The 24,346-nt window shown below is 46.9% G+C and overlaps 1 protein-coding gene across 1 annotated transcript in view; it reads right to left on the reverse strand.

The window, feature by feature from the left end:
• VPS4A (vacuolar protein sorting 4 homolog A) overlaps positions 1-24,346 on the reverse strand; it is a 192,183-nt gene that overhangs the window by 93,422 nt on the left and 74,415 nt on the right. Inside the window, exons 5-6 of the mRNA XM_029608314.1 lie at positions 6,519-6,638; positions 4,705-4,861 (exon numbers count right to left, since the gene is read on the reverse strand). Of these exons, the coding sequence (XP_029464174.1) occupies positions 4,705-4,861; positions 6,519-6,638 (277 nt within the window). The remainder of the gene's footprint in view (positions 1-4,704; positions 4,862-6,518; positions 6,639-24,346) is intronic.

Below are 24,346 nucleotides of genomic sequence, written 5' to 3' on the forward strand. Positions count from 1 at the left end.
ATTTTTCTACCAGGGGCCATGGATGGAACAAATAAAGACGAATCCTTCAAGGCCAAGGGAGCACTAGGGCATCTACTCCCTCCGCTCCATGTTCTCTTCTGCGAAAGAAGAATCGGGGTGCTTTGGCATTCTTCCGCAACACCATCAAGTCCAGGCGGGGAGTACCCCACTGGCAACTAATCAGAGTAATCGTCTCCTCCGACAGCTCCAACTCCCCAGGATCCAGCTTCTGGCGACTGAGAAAGTCCACTCCAGCAATGTGAGAGGCCACTGGCATAGCTGAATGCTGTTCCACCCAAAGAAACAACTCTTGAGCATCCTGGGCCACTGCTCAACTCCTGGTTCCCCCCTGTCGATTGATATAAGCCACCATGGTTGCATTGTCCGACAAGATGCACACCACGCGGCCGCTCAACAGAGGCAGAAACGCAACCAACGTGTACTTCACTGCTCTGGTCTCCAAACAATTAATAGACCTGGACTTCTCTTCTTCAGACCACTGTCCCTGCGCCGACTGACCCTGGAATACAGCCCCCCAGCCAAAAAGACTGGCATCCATGGTAGCCACCATCCAGTCTGGGATCTCTAAGTCCTCTCCGTGCTGCAATGCTCCTGATCAAGCCACCATAAAAGACTGGACATGGCAGGCTCCTTGAGAGACAGCGGAAGATGAAACTGCTCTGACAAGGATCCCACTGGGAAAGGAGCACCCATTGTAATGGCCTCATGTGCGCAAAGGCCCAAGGAACTAGCTCTAACATTGAGGCCATAGACCCCTAACACCTGGAGGTAATCCCAGACCCTGGGCACCTCCGCATCCAGCAAGCTGCACACCTGATTCTGCAACTTGAGAATACAACCCTCTGTCAGGAAAACTCTTCCTGCCCTGGTGTTGAAGTGCGCTCCCAAGAACTTCACAACCTGAGAGGGGGTAAGATGATTCTTTGCCCAATTCACCACCCACCCCAGCGCTTCCAGTTGCTGCAAGACTTGAGCCACCACCTAAATAGCAAGAGCTTCTGACTTTGCTCAGATGAGCCAGTCGTCCAGATATGGATGAACCAAGATGCCCCTTTTTCTTAGCATCACAGCAGCTGCCACCCACCACCATCACCTTGGTAAACGTCCATAGTGCTGTTGCCAAGCCGAATGAAAGAGCACAAAACTGAAAATGCTTGCCAAGATCATAAAGTGGAGAAATCTCTGGTAATCCGGGTGAATCAGAATATGTATATAAGCTTCAGTCAAGTCTAGAGACGCTAGAAACTCTCCCTTGCGCACTGCTGCGATCACCGAATGTAGCATTTCCATTCAAAAATGAGGAACCTTGAGAGCGACATTCATCTTTTTTTTAAATCCAAAATTAGATGGAAGGACCCCTCCTTTTTTGGAACCATGAAATATATAGAATACCTTCCTGTCCTTTGTTCCGCCACCCGGAACCAGAATCACGGCTTGTAACCGCTTCACGGTTTCTTGAACTTCCCTTCTCTTTGGGAATGAAGCACAAGGGGATACCATGAACAAATCCCGTAGCGGGCGAGATAACTCTAAAACGTAACCTTCTCTTATCATTGGGTGGACTTGGCTCCGCCAGAGCCCTAGCTGAGACCTTCTCTGCCTGGCTTCCTACCCTCTCGAAAGGACTGGTTCCAGGATTGCTGCCTCCTGGCGCGTTGCCTCTGAACCCCCGCCAAGGGCCTACCAGGATGAAACCGCCCATTTGGCTGAAACTGGGACCGCCCTGCAAAGGAACCTTTGTTACCTTTAGGCTGTCTTCTAGTAGCCTATGCCCTTTGGTCTCCCCGAGGCGCTTTATGAGCTCCTCTAAGTCCTCACCAAACAAGAGCTTTCCCTTGAAAGGTAAGGCTCCCAACTGAGACTTAGACCACACATCCGTCGACCAGTTCCTTAACCAAAGGAGCCTTCTGGCTGAAACCACAGACATCATAATTCTTGAAAACATTCGGATCAGATCATATAGGGCATCCGCCACATAGGCTGCTGCTGCCTTCAGACAGTCCCACCTGATGTACATAGCAATTTCGTGGCCTGCAATTGCTGAACCCAGCGCAAACTGGCCCTCTGCATGAAGCTACTGCACAAAGTAGCCCAAATGCCCAGCACAGACATCTCAAATATCTTTTTGAGATGAATCTCCAACTTCCTGTCTTGCATGTCCTTCAGCATCGCTGAATCAGCCACAGGAATAGTGGTCTTAGTGACTGCAGATTCTGACGCATCCACCTTAGGAAGTGCCAACAACTCAAGGGTGTCCCCCTGCAATGGATACAACTTAGCCATCGCCTGACCTACCTTCAGGCCTGTCTCAGGAGTATCCCACTCCCTGACTACCAGCTTTTTTTACTGACTTGTGAAACAAAAGTTTTCGCTCGACCCCTCAGACCATCCATGACCGGTCCACTCCCTCTTGATCGGACTCCTCCTGAGGAACCTTGATCCCCAGCTCCTCGAGGACATGCAGAATTAAGGGCCACAACTCCTCTTTCCAGAATAAATGCACCACCTTAGGGTCGTCCCCCTCAGCCACCAGCACCTGGCCCAACCCTTCATCCGGATCTGGCCCATCCTGACCTTTGTCAGGAGCAGTTGGATATGTCAGCCCTGGATGGATCCGGAAGCATTGGAACCTGCGGAGCCCCTTCCAAGTCATCGGAGTCTACATCCGGACTGCCGAGCACAGATCTCATCCCGAAGATCCTGGACACCTTGCGTGGAACCGGGCCCCCAGAACTTCCAGCTGTCTTAGCCGGCCGCCGAGCACCAGACCCCTGAACCCAGCCCGGCCCCCCCCAGCTGCCAAATATGCTTTGTACATTAGCAAGACAAATTCAGAGGAAAATGGCATGGGATCCTCTGACTTATCCTCAGAATGATCCCCTTCCCCATTCAAATTGTGTTCCGTCCTATTAAAGATGCCCTGCCGCAACAGAGACAGTGGAGGGGGGGGGAAGGTCCTCACCCCCCCCCCCCCCAACTCCCCGAAGCAGCCTAGAGAGGGCCGACTTTCCTGCACCTGCCAGCAAAGATGCTCCCGCGCTCGTTTTGGCTCCAGCCTGCCGTTCCAGAGCGGGCTTCGACAACCCCGATCTGCCCTCCTCCCCCCCCCCCCACCAGAGGCATCGGGAGTGCAGCCTGGTGTGAGAGAGACATGCCTGCGCATCACTACACAAGTGGCATGCACTGCAGCGTGCCATAACCCGAAGCCACGCTGACTTTATAGAGGGCAGACCACGCGGCACAACAGCCCTGCTGCGCCGCGCTCTCAGCCAAGACTCCGCCGCCCACATGCTCACCTTACAGCGGCTGATCCAAGGCCCCCAATGCAACCGACCCTGATGCAAAAGCCTTATCGCTTCTTTTTTTTTTAAACAGAAACCAAAATTTACTTACAACTGAGAAAGCCTAGCAAGACTTCCCCAAAAGAAGAGCTGCTGCAGAGCGACTGTTTTCCTAGGGGAGAAGAGAACCGGCCCCAGCAGTTATAGCCCCCCACCCCCGGAAGCAACCGAACAAGCCAGCCCAGGGTCCCTGACCCCTTGTTCGTCTCCCTCAACACCAGGAGGGACAGCCCCACCAGGGCCTCGCAACCTCCTAGGAGGATAACTGAATAGAATTTAAAATCTCTCGCCCTTTTTTTTTTTTTTCCCAAGACTGCAGGGATTGCACCACTTCCATCTGCTGGAGACAGAGAAATACTGAGGGAGTGCAAGTGGCACACCGGGTTATATGCCAGTGCCAATGAAACTTTCTCTGTCTCCATCTGCTGGAAGGGAGGCAATATCCCAGGAGTCTGGACTGATCCGGGTATGAACAGGAACAAATGGTTTTTTTTTTTAAATAAAAATAAATAAACACCCCACCCCCTTGCCCTGCTCTATCTGAGGGATGGCCCTCAGGGAGCAAATCTTCCTATTAACTACCCCAGACTGCAAGTTTTACACCTCTACCGTCTGCTGAAGTCAGAGAAATAGTGAGGGACTCCAGGTAGCACATTAGGTTATGTAGCAGCAGTAAACTTTTCTCTGTCTCCATCTGCTGGCAGGGAGGCAAAACCCAGAAGTCTGGACTGATCTGGGGTATGAACAGAAATAACAACTCACTTTATTTTATTTATTTATTTATTTAGAATTTTTATATACCGAAATTCTTGTTGGGAAACAAATCAGTCCGGTTTACAGGTAACAACAATAATGCCGCGGGACGGGAAACAGTGCCCCTGGCTTTACAAGAAACATATTAAACAAGGCTTTACATAACATAATGAATAGTAACTTACATTAAGAACACCTCATGCCAGACTAACACTTACCTTAATTCAGTCAACCCATCCGAACACCTCAAACTGCCTCACTCCATTCAACCAAATACCCCATCAAGAACATCTCACTGCAATCAGCCACAGCTAAAAACACCTCGGCTTCACACAATCCAATTCCCCCCAAAAAAGATTTCCATTCCAATCAAATACCTCATAACTTCCACCACAACTGCCTGCCATCAGATAAACACCTCCCACTCTCTGGCAAGAAGGCCTCACTCCAGCTACAAACAGTCTCTCTTTATGCACCCTCTCACAAATCCTCACTCTCCCCCATCTTAGGACACATTCAGCTTTCTCCCATACCCGGGGTTGCCTCTCTTCTTCCTCATATCCAATGAAACACTTCTCTTCCCACTTACTTCTCGCTCTCTCCCAGCCACTTGGACATAAGATCAGAGGATGAGACTGAAAAGAAGGTCGAGTTGTTAGCCTCTGTTGCTACAGCCTTCGCTAAGTATGACTTCCCTGTACCAGGCGGTCCGAAGAGCAGTATCCCACGCCAGGGGGTGCGTTTACCTGCAGTACACAGCAAGCAGTTAGCTTGGGCCTCAATACCGCTTATATGTTTCCTCACTTTCGCAGGGTTACAAAATGACGACAGATAGACAAAATGGCTTATGTAGCCTGCTTAGTTGAGATTTGTACACTTTTGGTAGATGTGCTTATGAGTTCCCACATGCAACCCATCACAAACTCCCTTCTGTCCCATATCTTTTACTTAACCTCTCAATCTTTTTCCTATCACTCCATTCCTCCCCAGCATTCCCATAATATGGTACTGTGACAGCACCTACCACCTTCACTAGCAAGCCATTTCAGGCCTTGCCATCTTCAACTTAAACAAAAGCCCGGGACCCTCTGCCATGTTAAAATCCAGCCTCCATGTTCGCTGGAGTTGGGTTTAATCATGGTCCCTCCATGCAGGTCTCCTAGCCTTCTTGGAGACCTGATGTAACTATACCACTGCATCACCCTCATCTAAATCGGAACACCTCTGGCTCAGCCGCCAAGGTCACCCCTAAAATTGCCTCTCTCACTTGGAAAGACCACCTTATATCCTAAGGAGTCGGTATGAATCTTAGGGGGTTCATCTCAACCAAAATCTGACAATGGAACCCCAAATTTCAAGAGTAGTAAGGCCTTCTTTCATATATCTATATCAGATCCACCAACTACATAATTTCCTTGATAAATACAATCTTGCTACCGCAAAAGCATCTCACATTACACTTTGAAGCCCCTCCGGGTCTTACAAAATATTGCTGCAAGAATTTTGGGAGGTGCAAAAGCAATTGATCACATCGAGTCAATTCTACATCATCTTCACTGGTTCCCATTAGAAAGCAGGATAAAATTTAAAATGCTCTGCTTTGTCTTGAAATGCTTGAATAACAGGTCCCTGAACTTTTGGTAGATGTGCTTATGAGTTCCCCTTCTCTCTCCCCTTACATGCCCTCAAGGGAACTGCGGTGTACTGAAATGGCTCCTCTTTCCTCTCCTCCCCTGACCGCTGCCAGATTGTTCTGCACGAGACTTTGCAGTTTCTGCTGTTATGCACCAAACATTTGGAACAAAGTCCCACTAACCCTGCGTCTGGAGCCAGGCTGCCTTAAGTTCAGGAAAAAGCTAAGGTATGGCTTTTCAGCCCAGATCCACATCTTCAACCCAACTTCCTGAACTTCTGACGAGGGACTGTGATATACATAACAGGGACTCAACTGAGTCCTGAAACTATTCACAAATGGGATTTCCTATGCCAGATCCCAATGCTACGCTAATTGCAAATTCTGATTTGACTGTAAGCCTTATTTCATTTAAATTTGTTGCAATCTGTTTTGAGACCAACTTTGCAAAAGGTGGAAAATCAAAAATCCATAAATGAATGAATATCTAAATAATAAATAAATATATCAAATCACAGAAGACAACAGAGCAAGAGATAGGAATGCAAAGCTGGGCACAGTGTCTGGTATGAGACAGGGAGAGAAAGGACCAAGAGAACATACATGGGAATGATCCAAGACCTGTGAGATAACAAGGCCCAAGATAAGAGATAATAGAAGAAACCAAGGAACATAAGAGAGGCAGAAAGAGGCCCCAAAATGCAAGAGCACTGGGGGGAGGGGTTGGGGTGCAAGATCTCTCAAGGATTTTGTACCAGTACAATTCTCACCTGTGAATAAATGTGGGAACTTGATGGGGAGGATCACGGCCTCTTTTAGTGCTTCTTTTGCTCCCTCCAGCCCAGCCACATCACTCCACCGCACGTTGGGCTTCTCCATCACAATGGCACCTGCGGGAAAAAGCACCAGAAGCATGGTTAAACATAGCTACAAGTACGTTAGTATAATCTTCAAAGAGAAGCACCAGCAAAAGACAGAAATCTGAAATTTTAAGTTCTTTTGCTCAGTATTTACAAAAAAGAGGGGGAACATGATGGATCTCAGATGGGAAACAGCATTGATAAATGTGAAATGATTACAGAAAAGGAGGTGCTAGGAATTCTTATACAAACAAAGAGTAGATAAGGCCACTTTGATATTCAATACATAATTAAGCTCTGAAATTCATTGCCAGAGGATGTGGTGAAAGATGTTAGTGTAGCTGTGTTTAAAAATAGTTTGGACAAGTTCCTGGAAGAAAAGACCATAAACCTTTATTAAGGTGGACTTTCTGAAATCCACTGCTTATTCTTGGGATAAGCAGCATGGAATCTATTGACTTTCGAGATCCTGCCAGGTATTAGTGACTTGGTTTGGCCACTGTTGGAAGCAGGATATTGGGCTTGATGGACCTTTGGTCTGACCCAGTTTTTATGTTCTAAGGCCATGTGGCAGAACTGCAACAGGCTTCCAAGAAGAATGGGGACACCTCCATGGAGTGATCATGTTTAAATCCCAAACATCAATTAATTATCATGAGACCACCAAATGTTTAGGGGAATTTGGGGGTTATGAGCATTGCTGCAGGCATGGTAATTGGGCACAAGGGGGGCCTAGATGTTGGTCGTCTAGGAATAAAAAATAACGTTGCTGCCTACTGCCGCCGAAGACCTGTGAGCAGAGCACCCCTAAGGCCCCGGACTGGCCTTTGCTCCCGTCCACCACCACGAGGCGCCGACCTGTGAGCCCCCCAAGCCTGCGACCGGTTTTTGCCCTCTCCTATCGGCCTGCCGACCTCCAGCGCCGAAGTCTCCGCCCCAGACCGCTGCATCAAGATGCACCGAGGGACCGAAGTTAAAACCTGCGATGGTGACCCGTAGGTGCCGCACGCCGAAGGAGCGCGACTAAGAGGCCTGCCCCTTAGTATGCCCCTTTGTGCTGCTCCCTGAGCAACAGAGAAGCGTCGAGGGACAGCTCCCTGAGCAACAGAGAAGCGTCAAGGGACAGCTCCCTGAGCAACAGAGAAGCGTCGCGGGACAGCTCGTCTAATTCTGCATCCTGCCCCGATCTAATGTAATCTGAACTTATTGAGCCTGGAGCACTCCAATCCTCACCTCTCTCCTCTCGCTCCCACGCAGCCCACCGCTATCAGCGGCGACCCTTCGGGTTCTGTGGAACCTGCCAACGACCTCCCTGAAGGCTCCTAGGCCTCTTCGAGTCAAGGGCTTGCTCCAAAGCAGAGGCCCGCCCTTCGAGTGACATCACCCTATCTACGCACTAAGCTCTTTACCGCCTCGCGCTCGTTTCAGGCACCGTGCCTATACTCCCCCCCCCCCCCCCCCCCTTAGCTCTAACGGTACGCCCTCCCATTCTGCCCAAACCGCCATACCATCTCCCTATCTTCTTTCCTTGACGGTCGTTCCGTCCCCACCCCATTCTCTGCATTCACCCTCCACACTACTTTCCACACTCCAGACACATCCCCCAACATCCAAACATGCTGACATACCCTATTCCCATCCTCAAACACCACTCTCACAAACTTAGGAAGCCACATCTAAACATTCCCATGCCACAATCAAGATCCCTACTACCAATCATGCTCTCCCCCTTCACTCAGCTACTGGGGCTCACTGCATTCTCCCTTATGCTTTGCAACTCACAATCCATTGCAAAAAAAAAAAAAAGACACCCTTTCTCAATGATATCCTGCTAGATTCCAGCCCTGACATTTGCGCTTTAACAGAAATCTGGCTCAAGGATACCGATTCTGTCCTCCTAAACCAACTTCCCTCACACAAATATGACTCAAAATGAGAGGAGGAGGCCTCATGCTAGCAGCTAAGAAAGAGCTCAGACTCTCTCCCCTGCCAGTCAGCACTGCACCCAAACTAGAAATTGGCTATTTAAATCCACACATCTACAAATCTGTTTAGTCTATGCCCCCCCCCCCCCCCACCCCAGGTCTCCTTGAAAACAACCCCTCACCCCTCATTGAATTCTTAACAGAAAACATAGAATTGGATATACCGGCCATCATCCTCGGAGACTTCAATCTCCATGTAGACGCCATCCCCCTCACCCCCACTTGCGACACCTTCTTAGCCTCACTTAATGCGATGGCTTTCAATCAAATTATAACTAACCCCACACACAAAGCGGGTCACACCTTTGATTTAATATTCATTAACACATACATCCTCTCAACCAACCTGCACCCCCGTCCCTTGGTCCAACCACACGCTTATAACAACCACATTATCCATAACAAAAAAAACCCATGCCCCATCACACAAACAAAAAAAAACTATAAATTTCAGAAAACCCTGCAGCAGAGATGATCTAATCACCTCCCTCAAAACTTGATCTTTCTGACACTGAAACCGCACTCTCATCCTGGAATGAGATCACCATTAACATCACTGACACTCTCTGCCCACTAACCACGAAAGTACTAAACCCCTCCCTCAACTCAAAAAAACCCTGGTACACACCAGAACTGAAAAAACTAAAACATGCATTGAGGAACCATGAAAAGAAATGGCGCAAAGACCCATCTCCCTCCCAACTTGCAATTTACAAATTCTCCTTGCACATATACCATACGACTATCCCCCCCAAAAAAGGGGAGGAGGAATAGCCTAGTGGTTAGAGCAGTGGACTATGAACCAGGAGACCAGGGTTTGAGTCCTGCTGTCGCTCCTTGTGACCTTGGGCAAGTAACTTTACCCTCCATTGCCTCAGGTACAAACTTAGATTGTAAGCCCTCTGGGGATAGGGAAATACCTACAGTACCTGAATGTAAACAGGTGTGATATCTCGATTGAGATCGAATGTCGGTATATAAAAATAATAAATAAATAAATAAATAAAATAAAAAACAAAAAAAGACTTCTATGCCATTAGAATCCACGACCTACAATACAATGCCAAAGCCCTTTCTGCATACATCTCTGACCTCACTAAACTTCCTGAAGACGACACCCAAACTAAATGTGATGACCTTGCACACTTTTTCAACAACAAAATCTCCAATCTAATACTACGCTTCCCTCCCACAACATACTATTAACCCGACTCACAGAAACTGGCATAGCTGGAAACCCCCTCCTCTGGTTTAAATCGTACCTACACAACAGACTCTACAAGGTCAGAATAGGCAATAGTGAATCCAAACCTATCAATCTACCCAGAGGTGTTCCTCAAGGCTCCTCTATCCTCCACCCTCTTCAATATCTACCTGCTACCCCTTTGCCAACTTCTCTCAGAACTGGGCCTCACTCACTATGTATATGCGGACGATGTCCAAATCCTTATCCCCATCATAGACTCCTTACACAATGCCCTCAAAACCACGGAAAATGCTCTAGCTTCAATCAACAGTCTCCTTACTAACCTTAACCTGGCACTTAACACCTCTAAAACTGAGTTTATTATCATCTCACTCCCTCACATCTCCATAAACCCCCAACCCCACGTGATAACCTTCTCGCAGCATGTACGAGTCCTTTGCGTCACCATAGATAATCACCTACATCTAAAAAAATCCATTAGCTTGACTATGAAAGATTGCTACTTCAAACTAAACACCCTGAAGAAAGCCACTTCTCCACCGCAATGATTTCCGCATGGTCCTCCAAGCCACTATATTTTCCAAAATAGACTACTGCAACTCCCTACTCCTAGGTCTCCCCAAAGCCACTATCAAACCCCTCCAAATGCTACAAAACTCCGCTGCTAGAATCCTTACAAATACCGACAAAACAGATCACATCACCCCCATTCTCAGAGTTCTGCACTAGCTCCCGATATCACAACGTATCATCTACAAGACGCTCTCAATCTTACATATAACCCTACACAACCAGAGCATGACCTGGCTAAATAACTCCATACAATTTCACACCACTAACAGACCAACCAGGTCCTCCTACAAAGGTACACGGAGCACACCCATCTCACTACCACAAAAGAACATGCACTTTCTATCGCAGGCCCCTCAATCTGGAATTCCATGCCTCCTGAATTGCGGCAAGAACAGTGCATCCAGAAATTCAAAAAGAAACTTAAAACCTGGCTCTTCAAGCAAGCATTTGTCTAATCCCTCAGCTTCTCCGTTCTCTCCACCTCTACCCCCCCCCTCCCTCCCTCCTCCTCCCGCACCCCCCATTAAACTACTAAGATTCTTATCCCTTTTCCCATAGTCTTCCCGCACATTTAGCTCTCTCCCTGCTCTCCCCTTACATTCAACCCTTGGAGGTTGACTTGGAGGAGCTGAGGGAGACAGAGAGATACATTGATGATACCTTCAGGGACATAGTAGCCAAGTCCCAAATCCAGTCTGGCAGCCCCAGTGCTGCCTTGGATCAGAAAGGTCTCCCAGTAGGAGAACATCACCCTGGTGAAGCAGGAAGTGATCCTGTAGCAAGGACCTGCTCTCCAGGTGATATATTGTCCTCTCGCACTGAGGACAAGTATCCCAGGGCTACTGCCCAGGAGGGAAGGGTTACGCCGGCCATTATAGTTGGTGATTCGATTATTAGAAATGTAGATAGCAGGGTGGCTGGTGGACATGAGGACCGTCTGGTAACTTGCCTGCCTGGTGCGAAGGTGGCAGACCTCATGCGTCACCTAGATAGGATTATAGACAGTGCTGGGGAGGAGCCGGCTGTCATGGTACATGTGGGCACCAACGACATAGGAAAATGTGGGAGAGAGGTTCTGGAAGCCAAATTTAGGATTTTAGGTAGGAAGCTGAAATCCAGAACCTCCAGGGTGGCATTCTCTGAAATGCTTCCTGTTCCACGTGCAGGTCCCAGAGGTAGGCAGAGCTCCAGAGTTTCAATGCATGGATGAGATGATGGTGCAGGGAAGAGGGATTCAGCTTTGTAAGCAACTAGGGAAACTTTTGGGGAAAGGGGAGACTTTTCCGAAAGGATGGGCTCCACCTTAACCAGAGTGGAACCAAGCTGCTGGCACTAACTTTCAAAAAGGAGATAGAGCAACTTTTAAACTAGAATAAGGGGGAAAGCCGACAGTCACTCAGCAATGCATGGTTCGGAGAAATGTATCCTTGAAGAATACTAATGAAACAGGAGAGTAAGGGCATCCCAACAGAGAGGTTCCATTAAAAGCAAACATAGTCCATATGCCTATATGTAAAAAATCAACGAAGCTAATGATTTCCGAATTATCCCTAACAACTGAAAAGCAGGTTGTTAAAACAAACAAAAAACACACTTTGAAATGTCTGTATGCGAATGCCAGAAGTCTAAGAAGTAAGATGGGAGAGTTAGAGTGTATAGCAGCAAATGATGAGATTGACATAATTGGCATTACAGAGACTTGGTGGAAGGAGGATAACCAATGGGACAGTGCTATATCAGGATACAAATTATATCGCAATGATAGCTAGGATCAACTTGGTGGGGGTGTGGCACTTTATGTCCGGGAGGGTATAGAGTCCAACAAGATAAATATCATACAAGAGTCTAATTGCTCAGTAGAATCTATATGGGTAGAAATCCCATGTGTGTTGGGTAAGAGTATAGTGATAGGAGTATACTACCGTCCACCTGGATAAAATGGTCAGACAGATGATGAAATGTAAGAGAAATCAGGGAAGCAAACCAATTTGGCAGAGCAATAATAATGGGAGATTTCAATTACCCCAATATTGACTGGGTAAATGTAACATCAGGACTTGCTAGAGACATAAAGTTCCTAGATGTAATAAATGACTGCTTCATTGAGCAATTGGTTCAGGAACCAACAAGAGAGGGAGCTATTTTAGATTTAATTCTTAGTGCAACGCAGGATTTGGTGAGAGAGGTAACGGTGGTGGGGCCACTTGGCAACAGTGATCATAACATGATCAAATTTAAACTAATAACTGGAAGGGGGACAAAAAGTAAATCTGCAGCCCTAACACTAAACTTTCAAAAGGGAAACTTTGATAAAATGAGGAAAATAGTTAGAAAAAAACTGAAAGGTGCAGCTGCAAAGGTTCAACAGGCTTGGACATTGTTTAAAAATACAATCCTGGAGGCGCAGTCCATATGTATTCCACACATTAAGAAAGGTGGAAAGAAGGCAAAACGATTACCGTCATGGTTAAAAGGTGAGGTGAATGAGGCTATTTTAGCCAAAAAAACATCCTTCAAAAATTGGAAGAAGGATCCATCTGAAGAAAATAGAATAAAACATAAGCATTGTCAAGTTAAGTGTAAAACATTGATAAGACAGGCGAAGAGAGAATTTGAAATGAAGTTGGCCATAGAAGCAAAAACTCATAATAAAATCTTTTAAAAATATATCCGAAGCAAGAAACCTGTGAGGGAGTCGGTTGGACCATTAGATGACCGAGGGGTTAAAGGGGCTCTTAGGGAAGATAAGGCCATTGCAGAAAGACTAAATTAATTCTTTGCTTCCGTGTTTACTAATGAGGATGTTAGGGAGATACCAGTTCCGGAGATGGTTTTCAGGGGTGATGAGTCAGATGAACTGAACAAAATCACTGTGAACCTGGAAGATGTAGCGGGCCAGATTGACAAACTAAAGAGTAGCAAATCACCGGGACCGGATGGTATGCATCCTAGGGTACTGAAGGAACTAAACAATGAAATTTCTGATCTATTAGTTAAAATTTGTAACCTATCATTAAAATCATCCATTGTACCTGAAGACTGGAGGGTGGCCAATGTAACCCCAATATTTAAAAAAGGCTCCAGGCAGCGAAACGGGATGGCTGCGTATGCCTGAGGCTCCGGCATTGCTTTCTCGCTGACAAACTTTTTCGCGATCTGTAATCTTTAAAATCGGGACCTCAGCCACAGCACCCGATCAGGCAGGAGTTGCAGTATCACGAGGTCAGAAAAAAAACTCACGGAAACGCCGCCTGTAGAACAGCAGAGGAGCTGAGCGAGAGCATAGCCTGGACTTTACCTTCGCTCCGGCAGCCATCTTAGCCGCGAAAACCGGAGCAGGGAGACGGGACCAGGGAAGAACAGGCGGATCCCCGAAACAGCCCTGCTACCGGTGCGAGCGCCTAAAGTGCAGCACCCCCCATTAGGCACAACGTTAAAAACTATCCCCCTGGTGCTGACCGCCATGTTTAGCGAGGGCTGCATGAGTCTGAAGCTTCGTTCGGACAGAGAGGTAATTTATTATAACTTTTCTTAACTCTCACTCCCGATTGGGAATCTCACAGCGGGTCAGGAGGCAGCGCATTAGGGGAGAAACAACCGCTCACAAACGAATCTAAGCCGCAGTGAACCGGTAATTTTAAGCGGCAGAGAAGAACACAGTTGCTGGCTGTGACGCCCGCCATTTTGAAGAGGATAAATTAGGCGGGAGTCGGCATACAAGACATAACCCCGGCGCAAAGTAAAAAGATCAAAAGCCTAAAAATAAAGTTTGTCAGTATCGTTACACACCTGAAAATAAATATTCTCCATCTGCATCGGCGGCTAAGGGGACGGGCACAGCTCAAGCTTCAGAGGCAGGGAGCCGGGAGAAAGAGCTTCATCTGTCCTCCCCCCTCCCCTTCCCCGTCCCTGAAAAAATGGTCTAGCAGTAGGAGCTAAGTTCATTAAGGGGACCATCTAATGCAAGCTGTAGCCGCCGAAAGCCCCATTACTTTGAGAAATTGATGTGTGGGAGGTACAACTGACCGCAGGCAGAGGAGAAAGATCGCGACTAAAGTGCTGGAACCATGTGGACTGGCAAATAAGATAAGGGGGCAGCGTTCCGAGATGGCTGCCTGCGCCTGAAGCTCCGTACAGCCAGAGACCAATCTTTATACTTGGAGCGGGGACACGAGAACGAGGAGGGACGATTGGAACCCTGTCACAGCCCGGAAGCTGGTGAGAGCATTCGTAGTAGTGGCGATTCCCCACCCAGGACAGATTGAAACAATTTTCAAGAGGCAGCAATCAAGTGAAGGATCTGTTCTGTCTGTTGCCTCTTATTACCTCCTCTTATTTGGACTCAAGCAAAAATTGTATTAGAATGTCAGGAATTGGGGGACGCAATTTGTCACGAGTCAGGATGGCAGCTTAAATTTTTGGATTCCCCAGGCTTCAACCTTCACCTCTTTAATAGCGGGCCCGATTGGACATTTCGCAAGCATATAATATTTCTAGGGGTGTTTTACACCGAACTGATGGCAACAAGGAAAAAAGGAGACCTACAAAAATTTTCTTTTACCAGAATGGCAGCAGAGATCAGAAAAACGGGGCCTGACATAGCGGATGAGACCGAGGGGACCGGAGGAGGGGGGTCAGACTCCGAGGCACCGATTTTATCCCCACAAGCATCCATGGAGAGTGTGCCGTCCCTTTCGGATTTACCTATTTATTTATTTATTTAAATTAATTTATATACCGGAGGTTCCTGTATAATATACATATCACCCCGGTTCACAAAGAACAGTAACTATCGCTACAAATAGCGGTTTACATAGAACAGAATAAAAGAAGTTTTACATTGAACAAAAACAAAGTAATAAGTTTTACATTGAAGTCAGCATGTGTAAATTTCTGATTAACAAAGGAAGAAAAAAATAGATCTGAATAACTCGTTGTGGGCTTGAAAAGACTTTTCTTCGTGTTCTTGGCTCTAGGGGAAAGCTTGTTTGAAAAGCCAAGTCTTAAGTTTCCCTTTAAATGTAGAGTGGCATGGTTCTAAACGAAGGTCTGGAGGGAGCGAGTTCCAAAGTGAAGGGCCTGCTGTGGATAATGCACGTTTCCTCAGAACGGATTTCACAGGTTGTGTGATTAGTCTGTTCTGATAGGCGCTTCTGGTTGGTTTCACAGATGTGTGTAATTGAATTTGGAATGTTAGGTTGAGAGGTGCGATGTTGTGTAAGGCCTTATGTATCATCATTAAAGACTTGAACTGGATCCTGTATTTAATTGGAAGCCAGTGGAGATGGTGGAGAATTGGGGTGATATGATCTCTCTTTTTGGCATTTGATAGAATTCTTGCAGAGGCGTTCAGGACCATCTGAAGTGGTTTGATGGTGCATGCTGGAAGGCCTAGGAGGAGAGAGTTACAATAATCCAGCTTTGGGAGTATGATGGCTTGTAAAACCATGCGGAAGTCTCTGTATAGGAGGAGAGGTTTGAGTTTCTTTAATGTTTGAAGTTTAAAGAAACATTCTTTTGTTGTGTTGTTGACGAATTTGTTGAGACTGAGTCTGTTGTCTATGATGACTCCCAGATCTCTAACTTGTTGTGTGGTGGAGAGCCCTGTGGTGACCGGATGTTGATTAGTGTTAGAATGTGAGGAAGGGGTATAGTTTTCCGGAGTTATAATGAGGATTTCAGTTTTGTTTTTATTTAGAACCAAGTTGAGGCTGGTGAGTAGATTGTTGATAGCTGACAGACATTTATTCCAGAATGATATGGCTTTGTATATGGAATCTTCTATAGGGATGAGGATTTGAATATCATCCGCGTATAGGTAATGTCTTAGCTTAAGGTTAGTGAGAAGTTGACAAAGTGGGAGTAGATAAATATTGAAAAGAATCGGGGAGAGGGATGATCCTTGTGGTACCCCCCTTTTGGATTCGATGGTGTGGGACTCTTTGTTATTTATCTTGACCTTGTATGTTCTGTTCTCCAAAAATGATTTGAACCAGTTAAAAACTACTCCTGTAATGCCAATGTCTATTAGGCGTTGCAGGAGGCATGAGTGGTTAACGGTATCAAACGCTGATGAAAGATCAAGGAGAGCGAGGAGGCAAGGTTGGCCCTTTTCTAGGTTGAAAATGATAGTGTCTGATAATGATGTTAATAATGATTCGGTATTCATAGACTTGCGAAAGCCAAATTGGTTTGAGGTGAGGATGTTGTTTTCGTCAAGATATTCTGTAAGTTGTTTGTTTACATACTCCATAACTCTGGCAATCAACGGGAGGTTTGCTATGGGTCTAAAGTTTGCTGGGTCTGAGGTGGGTAAGTTAGGTTTTTTGAGGAGCGGCTTGAGCATGGCTAACTTGAGTTGGTTCGGGACATGTCCTTGAGAGAAGGAGCAGTTAATAATGTCTGCTAAAGGTTTGGCTATGGTGTTGGAGATCAGACACAGTTTGTTGTATGGAATATGGTCTGATGGATGAGAGGATGGTTTTATCTTCTTGAGAATATTCTCTATTTCTAGAGTGGATGTGAGCTCAAAAGTGTTGAGTAGTGTTAGTGAAGTGTTAGGTTGTTTGACATTTGGGTGCGATGGTTGTTGATCTGTTGGGAGTGGTGGTTGAGCGGTTGAATGAGGTGTTTGTTGAGCGGGTGATTGCGAAGATTGGGGGGTGAGGTTGATTACGTGTTTTGGATGTGTAGATGGTCCCTTGAGGGGAGCTAGAAGTGAAGTGATTTTGTTGTCGAAAAAGTCTGCTAGTTCGTTCGCTTTAGTGAGTGCTTGATCGTCTGGAATGGTCGGTGCCGGGGGTTTTGTGAGGGTTGATACATAGGAGAAAAGAGCTCTTGAATCAAAGATGAGGTGGTGGATTTTTTTGGAGAAGAATATTCTCTTTGTTGTGTTGATGTTGTTTCTGTATGAGTTAAGGCATGATTTGTAGATGAGGAGGGTGGTTGTAGATGGGTTTTTTCGCCAATTTTGTTCCTTGCATCTCAACTCGTGTTTATGATTTTTTAGCTCTGGTGTGAACCAGGGTCTCCTGTTGTCTTTGTTTGGATTGATAGATTTAGTTGACATGGGGCAAATTTGATCTGCAACCTTTTTAGTGATGTTGGTCCATGATGAAGTTGCTGAGTTTACGTCGGATAGGTCTAGGTGCTCAAGTTCCTTGGCTAGGTGTTCACCGAGTTGGTCTCCTGAGCACTGTTTCCTAAGCGATATAGTTATAGGTTGTGTGGATTGTGGTGGAAGTTCTTTTATTTTTAAAACCGATGATATAATTCGATGGTCTGTCCAAGGTATTGGAGTGCAAGTTGGAGTGGTGTGGGTTGTGATACCTTCATTTATAAAGATAAGGTCCAGCGTATGGCCTGCTTTGTGGGTTGGTTCAGTCACTATTTGTCTGAAACCCATATTGTTGAGAGAGGAGAGAAAAGTTTTACAGTTGGTAGAATGAGGTTGGATATCTACATGTAGATTAAAATCTCCCATGAGGATGGTAGGTTTCGTGGAATTTAGGTGTTTTGCTGTAAGTTCTATGATGGAAGATGGGTCAGCTTCCAGTATTCCGGGGGGAGCATAGATTAGGCCGATAGTCAGATGTTTTGAGTTGAATAGGGCAAATTCAATCTTTGATATGTTATTGGAAGTCTGCAAAGTCAGACCCAGCGTTTTTTTTGGCTGCGAGGAGAAGTCCACCTCCTCTTTTTTTAGGTCTGGGAATAGAGAGAACATCATAATCCTGTATGGGTAACTGATTTATTAGTGCAGTGTCGGTGGGTTTTAACCAGGTTTCTGTGATAGCAAAGATGTCAGGTTTTGTATCGGATAGGTAGTCGTTGAATATATGACTTTTCTTAGCGATCGATTGCGCATTAATCAATGTGAGTGAGAAGAGAGTTAGTCCAAGGAATTGAGTGAGTGGTGTCAGTAAGATGGGCCTGAGCCTCTGTTGACGATTGTGATGGGGGAGGGAAGGGGGCTTTGGTGTTCTCCATTTGGGATTGTGGATGATGGGAATTGTGAGGGGGTGCATGTTGGGATGTAAGTGGCTGAAGTGGAAGACTGTGGGAATTGTTACGGTTAACAGGAGTGCTAGGCGAATGCTGTCTGAAGAGAGCTGGATGAATGTGGTTTGAAGAGTGCTGGGTGGATAATGTTAGAAGAGTGCTGTATGTATGATGGGGTATGTTGGGTGAGTGCAGTCCGGAGAAAGATGAGTGAATGTTAAGTGGAAGCTTAAGGAAGACCTGGTGGTATTGGGTGGACGTATAATGAGATATTACAAATCTTCTGAGGGGTCTGCTGGTAGATCTGGAAGTTCTGCGAGCTTTCTTTGTGAAGTTTGTTTGGGTTATGTAGATCAGTGGCTTGGAGTCTCTGGTGCCACTATCTACCTGTATGTGGTTTGGTTTATCAGTTCTTTTGTAGATAGATGGGGCTTGAAAGTTAAAAGTTAAAGTTAAAGTTAAAGTTAAAGCCGTTCTTTAGTGATGTTTGTGCTTTGATTTGTTGGTGCTGATATGTTGAATGAGCTGGTAGGAGGGCGGACAGAGATAGAATGGAATTATAAACTCAAACCAAAGACCAGGATGTAGACTCGGGGCTTCCTCGGGGCCGCGCCGAAGGGGCGCGACAAAGGGGCAGGCCCCTTTGTCGCGCTCCTTCGGCGCGCGACGCCGGAGTGTGAAGAATTTTAAAAGTCCCTCTGCAGCTTGATTGGCTGTTCGCGTTGGTGGGCGGGTCTTGGTATCGTGGGGCTGCCGCTGAGCCGCGGGATCGACGGTCAGGCTCGCCGGGGGGAAGGAATTTAAAAGGCCTTACCCCGACGGGTCTGGGCGCCGACCGCGCAGGCCTCCCTTCGTGATCGCTGCAGCGGCTGCAGCTTTAGGTGAGTAGGGGCAGCAGGAAATAGAGACGCCGCCGGAGGGTGAAGAATTTTAAAAGTCCCTCTGCAGCTTGATTGGCTGTTCGCGTTGGTGGGCGGGTCTTGGTATCGTGGGGCTGCCGCTGAGCCGCGGGATCGACGGTCAGGCTCGCCGGGGGGAAGGGAATTTAAAAGGCCTTACCCCGACGGGTCTGGGCGCCGACCGCGCAGGCCTCCCTTCGTGATCGCTGCAGCGGCTGCAGCTTTAGGTGAGTAGGGGCAGCAGGAAATAGAGACGCCGCCGGAGGGTGAAGAATTTTAAAAGTCCCTCTGCAGCTTGATTGGCTGTTCGCGTTGGTGGGCGGGTCTTGGTATCGTGGGGCTGCCGCTGAGCCGCGGGATCGACGGTCAGGCTCGCCGGGGGGAAGGGAATTTAAAAGGCCTTACCCCGACGGGTCTGGGCGCCGACAGCGCAGGCCTCCCTTCGTGATCGCTGCAGCGGCTGCAGCTTTAGGTGAGTAGGGGCAGCAGGAAATAGAGACGCCGCCGGAGGGTGAAGAATTTTAAAAGTCCCTCTGCAGCTTGATTGGCTGTTCGCGTTGGTGGGCGGGTCTTGGTATCGTGGGGCTGCCGCTGAGCCGCGGGATCGACGGTCAGGCTCGCCGGGGGGAAGGGAATTTAAAAGGCCTTACCCCGACGGGTCTGGGCGCCGACCGCGCAGGCCTCCCTTCGTGATCGCTGCAGCGGCTGCAGCTTTAGGTGAGTAGGGGCAGCAGGAAATAGAGACGCCGCCGGAGGGTGAAGAATTTTAAAAGTCCCTCTGCAGCTTGATTGGCTGTTCGCGTTGGTGGGCGGGTCTTGGTATCGTGGGGCTGCCGCTGAGCCGCGGGATCGACGGTCAGGCTCGCCGGGGGGAAGGGAATTTAAAAGGCCTTACCCCGACGGGTCTGGGCGCCGACCGCGCAGGCCTCCCTTCGTGATCGCTGCAGCGGCTGCAGCTTTAGGTGAGTAGGGGCAGCAGGAAATTTCTAGGGGTGTTTTACACCGAACTGATGGCAACAAGGAAAAAAGGAGACCTACAAAAATTTTCTTTTACCAGAATGGCAGCAGAGATCAGAAAAACGGGGCCTGACATAGCGGATGAGACCGAGGGGACCGGAGGAGGGGGGTCAGACTCCGAGGCACCGATTTTATCCCCACAAGCATCCATGGAGAGTGTGCCGTCCCTTTCGGATTTACCTACCAAGGCTACTATGAGAGACTGGTTTGTTGAGCTTCGCGCGGATATGAAACAGAATAAAGAAGAACTGCTTCACTCTTTTTCTGAACTGCGAGAGGACTTTTTGGCGCTGGGACACAGAGTTGATGACCTGGATGTACAAGTGGAAGGCCATGGGCTGTGTTGACCACCTTAACTCAGAAAACCAATGAAACGCAAAGTGAACTGCTTACTATACAAGAAAAGCTCGAGGATATAGAGAACAGATCACGGCGAATGAACATTAGGCTGTGTGGGGTGCCGGAAAATGCAGAGTTTCAGGACAGCATGGAAGCCGCCAAATCTTTTTGCTTATTTCTACTAGATCAAGAACCAAAGGGTTCGGCGTCCAGGGAAAATTGTGTGACACGGATCTTCCTTACTATAGAACGAGCACATCGGGCGCTAGGAGTACGCAGAGATAACAAACCACGAGATATCATAATAAACTTTAATAGCTACTTGCAAAAAGAAAACATCATGGCGGTGGCTCGCAAGAAAAAGCAATGGAGCTGGAGAAATGCAACGGTGTCGGTGTATCAGGATCTTGCAGCGAGTACCTTAAAAAAAAGATATGATTTGAGAAATGTCTCAGCTGCCCTACGTACAGCAGATGTAAGGTACCAATGGAACTTTCCTTTTTCTTTGTCTTTTCAAAAAGATGGGAAGACATTTCGTTTGAAAACAGCGAGGGAGGCCACAGATGTTTTCCATCAGGCAGGTTTAGAGCCCCCTCCGCCTATTATGGAGGAGACGGCGGCAAGGCCTCGTGTACCTGCAGTGTCAAGATGGCAGCGAGTGGAACGCCCGAGGAGGAAAGTAGCTTCCAAAGTCTCATCAACGCTGGAGAGTGCATTGGAACAGGGCTGATCTGAACAGTTCGGACAATTTTGTGGTTTACAGGGTAAATTCAATCGGGTTTGCTATAAAGTTGGGTTTCCTAAATTGTTAATTTTTGAGATACATAATGAGGAAAAAAAAAAAAAGGGGGATAAGAAGAGGTGTTGTAAATTCAAGTTTACAATATTCTTTAGTATAATCGAGGTAGAGGGGGGAGCGAGGGGGGGGGGGGGGGGGGGTCGGCTATCTTGTCCGTGACACTCCTCCAGGCAGAGATCCGTGTGGGAAAGTTTACGGATCTGAGGCATAATGGTAGTTGTAAGGAGACAGGGGTTAAGGGTAAAGGGGAATAGAGGTAGGGGGGGAGGGGGGGAGGGAGTTGGTAAAGAGGGAGAGACGCTTACTGGCTTATTTAAACCATTTAGTCCTATGTATTCCTTACACTCACATAGGTGGGTTTGGGTATGTCCTAGACATGAGGCGGGTGATGGAGCACGCGGAGGCCTTAGCTGGGAGGGTCTCCATATGGTTTACAAAATTAGCTAACATGAACTACCTTTTCTTTTGGATGAATGCCTAACACACAGACTCGTATAGTGTCCTGGAATGTTTGTGGCATTCATACCCCAATTAAGAGGTCTAAGATTCTACAGGCTTTAAAACGTAAAGGGACAGATATTGGGTTCCTACAGGAGACACACCTTATGGATGCCGAACACACTAAATTATCTAGAGGTTGGGTGGGAGGGGTCTATTATGCATCTGCTACAACTCGCTCAGCTGGGGTGGCGATTCTGGTTAATAAAGGGTTACCGTATCAAGTTCGAAAGGAAATTAAAGACCCTGAGGGCCGGTTTCTTATACTGATTGGAGAGTTAAACAATCAGCCCTTAATCTTATGTAATCTGTATGCCCCGAATACTTTTAGCAAAAAATTTTTTCAAGTTTTGTACCAATACCTTCTCCCACATATGTCTGATACTATCATTATGGGAGGGGATTTTAATACGATCCGAGACCCACAGCTTGATGCCTCGCAGAATCGTCACAGAGAATATGGTATGGGGAAGGGACCAGCTCAATTAGAGAAAACTCTGCATTTGGTAGATGCGTGGCGTACTCTACATCCAGGGGAAAAAACATTTACTCATCTATCTAGGGCACATGCAACCTATTCTCGTATAGATTTTTTCTTAACCAGTGCACATGCATTCTCCAAAATTCAAGAGGCTGGTATCGATGATGTTTTGATTTCGGATCATGCCCCTGTCTGGTTGGATTTCCAATCTGGGTCTCCTTTGCCTGGGGCTCGGTTATGGAGATACCCTTACTATTTGGCTGGAGATAGACATTTTAATGAGTATTTAACAGAGCGCTGGGCAGATTATGCTTCCTTGAACCAGGCCCATTCTGAGCAACCAGTGTTGTACTGGTATCCCGCTAAAGCAGTTATTCGAGGGGATATTATCTCATATATTGCCCATCGTCGGAAGACTTTGAATAAACAAGTTTTATTGTTAACCAATCAATTACACAGGGCTAGAGTTCGTCTGGTTCAGACTAACACAAGGCAGAATAGGGATGAATATTTATCTATACAAAGTACTTTAAATACAGTATTGCATCAGAGGGCCAAGAAAAGTATATTATATTACCAACACCAGCTATACCAACATAGTAATAAGGCAGGCAAATTGATGACTCATTTGATAAGATCCTCCAGAGCGCCTCGGTTTATCACGGGGTTAAAGAACGAAAATGGGCAAGTGGAGACAAACACGTGAACCATATTGCGCCTCTTTCGAAATTATTATCAATGCTTGTACCAGGCAGAGAGTTGGTCGGAGGAAGCATGTTTACAGTTTTGTGACTCTCTCCCGATTCCTACTCTCACTGAGGAACAAAAGCAGGCCTTAAACATGCCGATTTCTGAGACGGAAGTCCGCATGGTTATTTGTAGGTCCAAACGATTGAAAGCCCCAGGACCGGATGGTCTCTCAGCAGAATTTTACAAGGGCTTGATTGATAAAGTGACGGGACCCTTAACTTCATTATTTTCTTCTCTAATTCGGCAGGGGAGTTTTCCCTTCCAGATGAACGAAGCCCATATTACTCTTCTCCCTAAAGCGGGGAAGGACCCATTGTTACCTGAATCGTATCGCCCTATTTCCCTATTGAATTTTGATCAAAAGTTGTTGGCTAAAATACTGGCGGATCGTTTAGCTGTTATTTTGCCCTCTCTAGTGGGAACACATCAAGTGGGGTTTGTTTGGAGGAGATAAGCCCTTTCAAGTATAAGACGGATTTTAGTGGCAATGGAAATGTGTCGGAATACAGATACTCCATACCTCGTTATTAGTTTTGACGCCGAAAAGGCATTTGACAGAGTGGAATGGAGTTACTTGTTTCATATCCTACGACATATGGGTTTTGAGGGTTTGTTTTACGAGGCAGTACAACTACTCTATAGTGGCCCGCAGGCAACCATTTTGGCTAATAGAGATAGGTCGGAGGTGTTCTCTATTAAGAGAGGCACTCGTCAGGGATGCCCTTTGTCTCCGCTTCTCTTTCTTTTGCAACTGGAGCCCTTATTGCTAGCAATACAAAGAACCCCTACTATTCGAGGAGTGCGGTTTGATAGGGAAAAATTTAAATGTGCGGCCTTTGCTGATGATCTGTTGGTTTTTTTGACTGACCCTGTTACTTCCTTGAACTCATTGCTCAGCGTGCTTGGTTCCTTCGGAACTTTTTCGGGGTTTCGGTTGAATGAGCATAAATCTTCTGCATTGGCCTTTCTGGATGCTTTGCGGGAGCGATGGCGTGGCCCTTTTCCATTACAATGGGCTACAGATACCTTTAGATATTTGGGGGTCCAGGTGCCAGTTGACCCCTCCCTAGTCTATCAAGTTAATGTACCACGTCTTAAGCGTCTCACGCAGGACACCCTTGCCACCTGGCAAAATCTTCCTTTATCCCTATGTGGCTGGGTAAATTTATATAAGATGGTTATTCTTCCA

This window comes from Rhinatrema bivittatum, chromosome 7 (genome assembly GCF_901001135.1).
Source record: "Rhinatrema bivittatum chromosome 7, aRhiBiv1.1, whole genome shotgun sequence".
NCBI lineage: Eukaryota > Metazoa > Chordata > Amphibia > Gymnophiona > Rhinatrematidae > Rhinatrema > Rhinatrema bivittatum.